General features: G+C 45.5%; 1 protein-coding gene across 1 annotated transcript; it reads right to left on the minus strand.

The window, feature by feature from the left end:
* Positions 1-9,310: 9,310 nt before the first annotated feature.
* Positions 9,311-10,714, minus strand: LOC138820034 (PRAME family member 12-like). The gene has a single exon (XM_070011674.1). It carries the CDS (start codon positions 10,712-10,714, stop codon positions 9,311-9,313), a length of 1,404 nt encoding a protein of 467 aa, XP_069867775.1.
* Between the last annotated feature and the right edge of the window lie 1,103 nt (positions 10,715-11,817).

An 11,817-nucleotide genomic window follows, 5' to 3' on the forward strand; every position in this document is an offset into this window, starting at 1 on the left:
TTGTAGTTCCTCTGAGTCTGTAGACTCAGAGGTCTCCAGTTCGGCAAAATCAGGGTATGACCCCCCCCCCCGCTCTCCTCCTTTTCGCTGTCTGCCCTTTCTGATCTTTCTTCCTGCAGCATTTCTAAGGCGGCCTGACCATTCTCTACCGCCTCACTGCAACGCTGGTCCTCGAGACAGCCTCTTATCAGTTTCCATATTGGTCTCACTCCGCTCTTAAGCGTTCCTTGTTCAGAGGCAAAATCTAGGTCCCTCCCTAGTTTCTCCCAAGAGGCCACCGTGAGGCTTCCAGAGACAGCGAACCATGGGGCAACGGTGTCACATTCATTAAAAAATCTCTCTAAAGTACTCTTTTTTATTTTTAACTTTTTTGAGTGCAGTAGCTCATTGAGAGCCAAAAAAATTGGGTGCGAAGAAGAAGCGCCCATGTTTTAAACATTTAAAGCTGGTAAACAAACTTTTACTTTCACTTTTGGCTACTCTATTGACTAGCACTGCGTTCTCACTCTCTCTTTATCTACCAAGAAGAGCAAAAATCCCCCCGCTCTTGTGGCGGATTCCCCTTTTACCTGGGAACTTACTCCCCGCTCTTGTGGCAGATTCCCCTTTTACCTGGGGACTTACCCCCGCTTTTGTTGCGGATTCCCCTTTTACCTGGGGACTTACCGGTGCACCACCTTGACCGCAGAGAGTTCTGAGTCCTCGTTGGGGTTATGGCTGAGTCCCCGTACGGGCCACCACGTGTCGCTACCGCCTCGACCAGCAAGGAGACGCGACACCAGACTCTTATCTCTGCCGTTTATTCAGGACCTTTTTTTAATCTTGTGACCCCAACACCGGGGAGAATTCCCCACAGCCTTAAGTACCCGCTGGGTAGCCAACCCTGATACGCCACGTGGGAACCACCAATAGGTTCAGGTGCGCGGAAGCAAGCCAGATTCTTTGCCTTAGCCATATCAGGAGTTGTTTACTACGAGAGCACTCGCCATCGGGAAGGCGGAGGGCGGAAACCGGCACCATCTTCCAGGTGCGGCCTCTCGCAGCTCTCTACATAAGAGAGAGACAGAGGAGCAAAGACAGGAAAGGAAGGACCGAGAACATGAAATTGAGTGTGAAAAGAGAGAGCGGGGTAAGGAAAAGAGGCCAGATTTGTTGGACTATCCACTATCGCATGCTGAGCATACCTGGTTCACAGACAGCAGCAGTTTCATTCGAGATGGAAAAAGGTACACGGGCACAGCAGTCACCACGGACACTGAGATCGTGTGGGCCGAAGCACTTCCCCAGGGAATGTCTGCACAAACAGCAGAGCTAATGGGACTAACAAAAGCCCTACAGATGGGAAAAGGGAAGAGACTAAACATTTACACAGACAGTCGGTATGCTTTTGTCACTGTCCATATACATGGAGCCATTTACCAACAGAGGGGGCTGCTGACAGCTGAGGGAAAGACTATTGAAAACAAACAAGAAATTTAAAGCCTCATCCGGGCCATATGGGAACCAGGAAATATTGCCATTATGCACTGCCCTGGCCATCAAAAGGGAACTGATTCTATAACCAAAGGAAATAACTGGGCTGATCAGGCAGCTAAGGAGGCAGCCCTCCAACCCAGAGCGGAATTACTGACTCTAGTAGACCCAGGACCATGAGCTTTGCCTCCTGAGCCTCAGTACTCCCAAGAAGACTTGGAGTGGATAAAGAAAATTCCCATGGCCTATAAACCCCCAGACAAAGAAGGAAACAAAGACTGGTGGAAAACTGGTGAGAGGAAACTTACCTTGCCACAAAGATTGGGCAAGGGGATTATTAAGAGAATCCATCGGGTTTCTCACATGGGAACCCGAAGAATGTAGGACTTGCTCTGACACTCAGAAGTAAAAATTAGGCAAGGAAATCAACTAATTGAGGATATTGTTATAAATTTCAAAGCCCTGCAACCTTATGCAATCCCATTTGTCCAACCTTTCTTTGATTTGTTGTGCTTCCGGGTCTCTATTCAGAAAATTTCGGCCTGAGCCAAGGAGACCTAGGGTTTCTCCTATTCCATCCTGTAATGTTTTCAGAGTGTCTGCTTTGAGTTCAAGGTCTTTGATCCATTTGGAGTTGATTCTGGTGCAGGGTGATATATAAGGATCTAGCTTTAGTTTTCTACATGTAGTTAACCAATTTTGCCAGCACCATTTACTGAAGAGGCTGTCTTTCTTCCATTCTATTGTTTTAGCTTCCTTATCAAAGATTAGATGGCTATAGGTCTGTAGGTTCATTTCTGGGTTTTCAATTCTATTCCATTGGTCCTGAGGTCTGTTCTTATGCCAATACCAAGCTGTTTTGATTACTATGGCTTTATAGTAGAGTTTGAAATTTGGTATTGATATTCCTCCAGCAGTGTTCTTTCCATTGAGGAGCGTTTTTGCTATTCGGGGTCTTTTATTGTTCCATATGAATTTTTGGATTGCCTCTTCTATTTCCTTGAAGAATGAGCGTGGAATTTTGATAGGTATCGCGTTGAATTTGTAGATAGCCTTGGGAAGTATTGCCATTTTCACGATGTTAATCTTGCCAATCCAGGAGCATGGGAGGTTTTGCCATTTTTTAAGTTCTGTGTTGATTTCCTTTTTCAAGATTTTAAAGTTTTCATCATACAGGTCCTTTACTTCTTTGGTTAAGTTAATTCCTAGGTATTTTATTTTTTGTGGGGCTATTACAAATGGAGTTGCTTTCCTAATTTCAGCCACACTTTTCTCATTGTTGGCATATAGAAAAGCCATTGATTGTTGGGGGTTAATTTTATAACCTGCTACTTTGCCAAAGTTTTGAATCAGCTTGAGTAATTTGGGAGTGGAGTCTATGGGATTCTTTAAATACAAGATCATGTCATCTGCAAAGAGGGAGAGTTTTATTTCTTCTTTCCCCTTTTATGTCTGCATCTTGTCTTATTGCTGTAGCTAGGCATTCTAATACTAGATTGAAGAGAAGTGGAGAGAGTGGGCATCCTTGTCTTGTTCCTGAGTTAAGAGGAAATGGCTTTAGTTTTTCACCATTGAGTATAATGCTGGCTGTAGGTTTGTCATATACAGCCTTTATTGTATTGAGGAATGATCCATGGATTCCTAATTTTTCCAGAACCTTCATCATAAAGGGGTGTTGGATCTTGTCAAATGCTTTTTCTGCATCTATTGAGATAACCATGTGGTTCTTATTTTTGCTCCTGTTGATGTGATGAATAATATTAATTGATTTGCGTATATTGAACCAGCTTTGCATCCCTGAAATGAATCCTGTTCGATCATGGTGTACGATTTTTTGGATGAATTTTTGAAGTCGATTGGCCAAAATTTTGTTGAGAAGTTTTGCATCAATGTTCATCAAAGAAATGGGTCTATAGTTCTCTTTCTTTGATGAGTCCCTGCCTGGTTTGGGGATGAGGGTTATGATGGCTTCATAGAATGTGTTTGGTAGTGAGCTTTCTCTTTCAATTTCATTGAAGAGTTGGAGGAGTATTGGTGTGAGCTCTGCTTTGAAGGCCTTGTAAAATTCCACTGTAAAACCATCTGGTCCTGGACTTTTCTTAGCTGGGAGGTCTCTTATTGCTGTTTCTATTTCAATGCTTGATATGGGCCTGTTAAGCTGGTTTAACTCATCTTGGTTTAGTTTTGGCATGTCAATATTTGCTAGGAAAAGGTCCATTTCTGTCAAGTTCTCAAACTTATTAGCATAAAGTTTTGAGAAGTATTCCCTTATAATGTTCTGAATCTTGGTTGTTTCCGTGGTGATGTTTCTATTCTCATCTCTGAGTTTATTAATTTGGGTGTGTTCTCTCCTTTTTCTGATAAGGTTTGCTAAGGGTCTGTCAATTTTGTTAAGTTTTTTGAAGAACCAACTCTTTGTTTTGTTGATTCTTTCTATAGTTTTTTTGGATTCTAATTCATTTAATTCTGATTTAATTTTGATTATTTCTTTCCGTCTACTGGATTGGGGTTTATCTTGCTGCTCTTTTTCAAGGAGGTTTAGATGTGTCATTAAATTGTTAGTTTCCGATCTCTCCAATTTGTTGATGTAGGAGCTCAGAGCTATAATCTTGCCTCTGAGTACTGCCTTTGTTGTGTCCCAGAGGAGCTGTTAATTTGTGTGTTCATTTTTGTTGAATAGCATGAACATTTGAATTTCCATTCTAATCTCTTCCATGACCCACTCATGATTCAGCAGTGTGTTGTTCAGCCTTCATGTGATACCGGACTTTCTTTGGTGGCTTTTGGTGTTGAGTTCTAATTTTATTCCCTTGTGGTCAGAGAGAATGCAAGGTATAACTTCAATGTTTCTGAATTTAGACAAGTTTGCTTTGTGGCCTAAAATGTGGTCTATTTTAGAAAACGTTCCATGTGCTGCTGAGAAGAACGTGTATTCTGATGCTGCTGGGTGAAATGTTCGGTAAATGTCTGTTAAGTCTAGTTGATCTACGCAGCTGTTTAGATCTGCGGTTTCTCTGTTGAGTTTTTGCCGAGTTGATCTATCTAGTGGGGAGAGTGGTGTGTTCAAATCCCCAACAATTAGTGTCTGCAGAGCATCTGCAGGGCAAATGACATAGCTAGCAAGATCAATAGAAAGCCCACCGATTGGGAGAAGATCTTTACTAGCCATACAACGGACAAGGGTCTCATATCTAAAATATACTTGGAACTCAAAAAATTAAACCACCCAACAACAAATCCTCAAAGAAACAACTGCCCAATAAATAAGTGGGCGAAAGACTTAAAGAGAAACTTCTCTGAAGAAGAAAGAAGGATGGCCAATAGACACATGAAGAAATGTTCAACATCCCTAGACATAAAAGAAATGCAAATCAAAACAACATTGAGATATCACCTCACTCCAGTTAGAACAGCAAAAATCAAGAACTCTAACAACAACAGATGCTGGAGGGGATGTGGACAGAAAGGAACCTTACTTCATTGTTGGTGGGAATGTAAACTTGTTCAACCACTTTGGAAAGCAGTATGGAGATTCCTCAAAAGACTTCACATAGATCTCCCCTATGATCCAGCAATCCCACTTTTGGGCATTTACCCAAATGTTTACAAACAAGACCACACTAAAGCTACCAGCACAACTATGTTTATTGCAGCATTATTTACCATAGCTAAGATATGGAACCAACCCAGATGCCCCTCAGTAGATGAATGGATCAAGAAAATGTGGTATATATACACAATGGAATTCTATGCCTCCATCAGAAAGAATGACATTTCCCCATTTGTTAGGAAATGGAAAGGTTTGGAAAAAATTATATTAAGTGAAGTAAGCCAGGCCCAAAGAAGCATAGGTCCCATGGTTTCCCTTATTTGTAATATCTAGTATAGATATGAGTCAAGCAGAAAAGGTCAGATAATGTGATGTTAGGAAAACGAACCCTTAAATATGTATTTTAATGTTTTCGTTTCTTTCATGCATGTGTTTCTAACGCATTTATAAGATTATTTCTTTGTTGCTTTGTATGTCCCTCCCCCACAGTGTAACCCCCGCTTTCGCTATATTTGATGTCAGTATAACATGTGGAGGAGATGGGGACAAACAAGTCATTTAAGGATTCAGGTGGACCTGTTACAACAATGAGAAGTACAAAATGTCATGTCAAAACCAACTTTACAATGTCGGTGTGGGGGGGAAGGGGGGTATAATTGTGTGGGGGGAGGGGGGAGGCTGGGAAGGGAGGTGAAGGGTAAACAAAGGAGGAGGCTGCAATGCTTGGTAAGAAATGTATGCATTATCCTGCCCATGTAATTGTAGCCCCTCTGTACAGTATGTTCTCAAATAAAATAAAATACAATTAAAAAAAATTTCAAAGCCTATCAGCTCACCAATGCCCCCAATCAACCGGTTCCAAAAGAGCTTGCCTCGGTGGAGATAGGCCAGGTGTGTAATGGGAAGTAGACTTCACAGAAATTAAAACTGGAAAATTTGGATATAAATATTTGCTAGTTTTTGTAGACACCTTTTCAGTATGGGTTGAAGCTTACCCAACAAAGCATGAGACCACGAACATCATGGCTAAGAAGATCCTGGAAAAAATCCTACCCAGGTATGGCTTCCCATCCACCATCGGGTCAGACAATGTACTGGCTCAAAAGTAAGTCAGGGAATAGCCGCAGCACTGGGGATGGATTTGAAATTGCTCTGTGTTTATAGACCCCAGAGTTCAGAGCAGGTATGAATGGGATTCTAAAAGAGACCTTAACTAAATTGGCCTTAGAGACTGGCGCAGACTGGGTATCACTCCTTCCTTTCACCTTGTTTAGAATAAGAAATTCACCCTATCAGCTTGGCTTTACTCCTTTTGAAATAATGTATGGACAGCCTCCACCCATTATCCCTAGCCTTCAGACTGAATTGCTTGCTGATTTGGATGATACTGAATTTCTGTGTAAGCTTGACTATTTACAGCTGGGGCATATGTGGCCCCAGCTTAGAGCATTATAAGGTTCTGCTTCTATTCCTACCCCCCCCCCGCATTTGTTTAAACCAGGGGACTGGGTGTTCGAAGGCACAACTTGAGATCTCTGGAACCATGGTGGAAGGGACTTACATGGTGCTACTGGCTACACCCACTGCTCTTAAGGTGGATGGCATTGCTGCTTGGATCCACTGCTCCTACGCCAGACCGGCTGAACCCTTTGCCCTGTACGACCATGGAGAAACATGGGAAGTCTCCAAGCATCCTACCCAACCACTCCACATACGCCTCAAGAAAAGAAAAATGGACTGATTGTTATTGGTATACTCATTCAAGATCAAGAGCTGTTGGAGTTTAGTTTCGCGCCAGAGCTACAAGATTGTGGCTCAGGACCATAAGTCAAGGAGGGGAATGAAAGGTTAAAGTTTGAGGCAGTGACCACTTGTTGCTTGTTTCTATCTAGCAAAGCAACATATGGTGGTAATCAAAATACCTCGTTGATTGTGTGCCTTTATAAGACCTGCAAATCCTTAGCTCGGGGCTCTCCTCCTAGGCTCCGCTGTGTCGGAGTGTAGGAAGAGGCCTGAGCTGCAGCCCATTTAGATAAAACAGCTATAGAGTCTGAATCTTGGTGGTCTTCTTGGAAGGGGGCCTGTGACCTTGGCATAACACCTTCAGAAGACATGAAGTCAGAGACAAGGTCTTCAAAGGCGGTAGGCTCCTGATGATGGTGGGTATATTTGCATTAAGCAAGACAATGTGATGCACATGAAGCTCCTGGAGATGCTGCAGCTGTCCTAGATGCTCCCTGATCATCCAGGGATACTGGAACTCCTTATGAGGGTGAGGGTCCAAGTCGCCACCCGTATTGGGACAGTTGAGGATGTGAAGGTTCTTCATTCCACCCAAGTTAGGAGCAAGTTCTTTCCTTATTCCTGGATGCCAAAATTCACTCCCCACCAGTTCCTGGATGGAGTCCAGCCACACCACAAGCAGAGCCTTCTGGATTTCAGAGATGGAGTCAGACCAAATCTGCAGCTTCCTGGAGCACAGCTGGACTCATTCTCTCCTCTCCCTGGCCCAGTGTAGCAGGTGGGTTTGGAGAGCATCCTGGGCGCCATCTTCGATGAGCAGATGCATAATTTTCACCAAGGGTTTCTCTGCAGTCTTTGCTGAGCAGTGATTTACAGCTCACTTGTCAGTCAGAACATCTGGAGGAGCGATGCGGGCATGGAGACATACCCCCATGTCCATATCTCCACAGATTGATAACTTGTAGTTTACATTGCCTGGGAGCTCCTTCTTGGCAAGTAGCAGATCCAGCCCATCCAGGACAGCCTTGAAGGTCTCCAGGTCGGGAGACTCTGCCAGATCCCTCAGGGGGAGGCAGGGGAAGGGCCAGGCCTGCACCAGGTCCTTCAGCACCTCTGTGTGGCCCTGGGCATAGATCTCTATGAACAGCGAAGGGAACAGCAGCAGAGGAAGATCGTCTACAGCAAAGATGGCCAGGGCCTGGTTGCTCAGCAGACTCTGCATGGCTAGATGCTGGAGCGAGGGTGGGGCTCCAATGCTCATCTTGATGGACCAGATGTGGGCCAGGTGTGCAGGGCTCTCTGAATCCCAACAGGGCCAGGCACTCACTGTGCAATCCAGAATTCTTCTTCTGTTCTCTGATCCCTAGATATCCTTCACGCCCAACCCCAGCCTCACCATTGCATACCTGCCAATGAGAGAGCAGCTTCTGATGGAATTTTTGAGACACACCATGCACACCTTGGTTGGCTTTTGCACTTGAGATTAATTCAAATATTGATTTTAACCAAAAAGGGATAGGTTTAAAGGCCTGTCCCACACAGCCCAGCTTCTCTCTGTATTGTAAATCACACTTTATCAAAATGACCTCCACTTTTATTCCTTAATCCCGCCAGACATTCTCACAGATGTTCCACTGCAAAGCCTGCAAGGAGAGAAGTCATCCGAATTGATAACATCCACAAAGCCTGCAGGAAATCTTTTCTCTGGAGTTCTTTCCCTCTCTGAATCCCTTCCTATTCTTCTTCATCCTTCCTTCCTTCCCTCCCTCCCTCCCTCTCTCCCTATATCCTTCCCTCCCTTCCTTTCTTGCAAGTTTCTTTTTAATCCCCATTCTAGACCTTGGGTAAGGGTTTATTTGTTTGTGTATTTGTGCCAGTTCTTGCATCTAGGTGCTATCTCTGAGCTTTGGTTCACAATGCCAGAACTCTACTACTTGAGCCACAGCTCCACTTCTTGCCACTTTTGGAGGTTCACTAGAGATAAGAGTCTCAAAGATGTCTGTGCCCAGGCTGCCTATGTATTGAAACGCTCAGATCTCCGACTTGCAGAGTTAAGGTTCTAGGTATGCACACTCCTCATTCTTTGGTGCTGAAAAATGATATCTTTCTACTCATGCTTTTTCATTTTTTTTATTTTTGATCGATACAGAAAATTATAGATGGTAAGGGATTATTCCACAATTTAGGGGTTTTCTTACAACTATTCAGAAAAACAAAATCATGATCCAGTTCTTTCCAGGCAGAATTGACTCCAGATTCCTGCTGCTGTGTGCACAGGACACATGGAACCCCAAAGCACTCACAAACTCCTGGGGTTCCAGAGTTACAATTGAACTGACAAACTCAGGACCAGATGCCCTGTCTCTTCCATCTACACTGAACACGGGGGTCTGTGCCCCCTGGAGAATGCTCTTCCTGGCTTTCATTTCTGCTGCTAGGAAGCAATTCTAGAAGAGAGGTGCACAACTACAAAGACAGAGTAGAAAGGCCAGAAAGATGCTCTTCTGTGAGCAGCCAGGAGCCATTTGACTCCAGGGTACAGAATCAGTATTTGTTCAGGTAATGACTGAATTTGGTACAGATCTGGACTTTATGGCTTGGTCCCATGTCCCTCAAAGTCTGTGCCAAGACAGCAAGAACCTGGGCAAATCTCTCCGGGTGGATGTCCCATGGCCACTGATTTTGAGGGTAGTAGCTCTCCAGAGGGGCAGGATAGAGCCCTCGTCTCAAATGACCCATCTGGGCCGTGTGGCACAGGAGGATCTTCAGGGCGGCCATGGAGATGTGGTTTCCATAGAAGCTGAAGAACCTGAGTTGGGAACACTGACTCAGGGCGGGCAGGATGGCCGAGAGCTGGACATCCTTGAAGGCTAAGTCCTCCAGGGCCAGGGTCTCCAGGGTGCCGACCACTCCATGCAGCAGGTCTAGCAGGGTCTCAAGACTGAAGCAGACCGTGGACAGGCTCCTCAGACGCAGGTGCTTGAGCTGTTTGGTGCAGGGACACTGGAACAGGAACCTCAGGTGAGCTTCGCTCAGCAGACACGAACTCAGAGACAAGGTCTTTAAGGACGTCAGCATCCTGAGGATGGAGGGCGGCTGTTCGTAGTGGAAGCAGACATCGTGTACATAAAGCTCCTGCAGATGCTGCAGCTGCCCCAGCTGTGCCCCAAATTTGCAGGAACACCAGCCATTCCTGGAGCTGGAAGTGAAGAAGCTGCCACACATCTTGGAGAAGTTGAGGATGTGAAGGTTCTTCATGTGGCCCAGGTAAGGGACAAATGTTTTCAGAAGTTCTTGACATGGGAAATTACTCACCACCAGCTCCTGGATGGAGTCCAGTCTCACCACACGCAGAGCCTTCTGGATTTTATAGATGGAGCCAGACAGAATCCGCAGCTTCCTGGAGCACAGCTGGACTCGTTCTTGCCTCTGCCTGGCCCACTGGAGCAGGTAGGCTTGGAGAGCATTCTGGGCGCCATCTTTGATGGTGAGATCCCTGATGACCATCAAGGGCTGCTCTTCAGTCATCATTGAACCACAGCTCTCTGTTGGTTTATCAGTCAGGACATCTGGATAAGAGATTTGGGCCATTGAAGGGTAGCCCTGTATCCAGATGTTGGGGTGCTCATTCCGCAGGTCGAGGACTTGCAGTTTCCACCGACTGGGGCGCTCCTTCTTGGCCAGTATCAGATCGAGCCCATCCAGGAGAGCCTTGAAGGTTTCCAGGTCTGGAGACTCTGCCAGGTCCCCCAGGGGGAGGCAGGGAAAGGGCCAGGCCTGCACCAGGGCCTTCAGCATCTCTGTGTGGGCCCTGGCATAGACCTCCACGAACAGCAAAGGGAACAGCAACACCGGTAGATCCTCCAGGGCAGAGATGGCCAGAGCCTGGTTGTTCAGCAGACTCTGCATGGCCAGATACTGGAGCGAGGGTAGGGTTCTGCGGCTCATCTTCACGGGCCAGAAGTGGAGTAGATATGGACCAGGTGTGCAGGACACTCTGAATCTCAGTAGGGCCAGGCAATCACAGCAGACTCCAGGCTTCTGCTCTTTTCTGGCTGTTTGGTATCTTTATATCCTAGCCCCACCCTCCCCTCTGTGTATCTACCAATGGGAGAGCAGATCTTGATGGGATTTCTGAGTAACACCCACCACACCCTGTCTGGGTCTAACCAGCTAGATTAATTTAAACAGAGATTCTACCCAGACTGATAGGATTAAAGGCAGGACCCACTGAGCCCAGCTTCCATTTCAAATGTGTAACACACACACACACACACACACACACACACACACACACACACAAACACACACACACATCCGGCCTTTATTTGTTAACCCTTTGAGAAAGTTCCACAGATATTTCACTGCCTTGAGCCTGCAAATGTTCCAAGAACATCAGCCAGCCCAATCTGATAGCATCCACAAACACTTTTCTAGAAAATTCTTTCACTTCCTTCCTTCCTGTCCTCCTTTGCTTACGTTGCCCCTCCCTCTTTCCCTTTCTCTCTTTTCTCTCTTTCTCTCCCTCTTTCTTGCTCTTGCTTTTTCTCTCACCCTCTCTCTCTGTCCCTTTTTTCTTTTTCTATCCCTTTTTCTGCTCTCTCTCACCTTCTCTCTCACCATCCCTCCCTCCCTCCTGCCCCCTCTCTCTTTGTATGCAAGTACTCAGGGCCTCTTGTTTTGATTTGGCTTTTTCCCTCAAGGCTGATGGCCGAGCACTCAAGCCACAGCTCTACTTCTGTTTTTTGTGGGTTTACTGGAGACAAGAATCCCTTGAACTCATCTGCCTCACTGGCTTTGAACCATGAACCTCAGAGCTCAGCCTCCTCTTTGCCTGGGATTACAAGAGTGATACACTAGGTGCCAGCAGCTAGTTTCTTTTGAAGGACAGGACAGAGGCCCTCTCTCTTTCTAAGGTCTCAACCTGTTGTGTTCAGTACATGCTGGGCCCAGCTGATATCACCAACCCTGCGGTTCAGCATCAGATTTGGAAGATCAGAAAGGGCATTTGACTGCTCTTTGTAAGTATCATCCACATAGCAGGACACACA

The sequence above is a fragment of the Dipodomys merriami genome, unplaced genomic scaffold (genome assembly GCF_024711535.1).
Source record: "Dipodomys merriami isolate MVZ:Mamm:240054 unplaced genomic scaffold, mDipMer1.0.p SCAF_84, whole genome shotgun sequence".
In the NCBI taxonomy this organism is placed as follows: Eukaryota; Metazoa; Chordata; class Mammalia; order Rodentia; family Heteromyidae; genus Dipodomys; species Dipodomys merriami.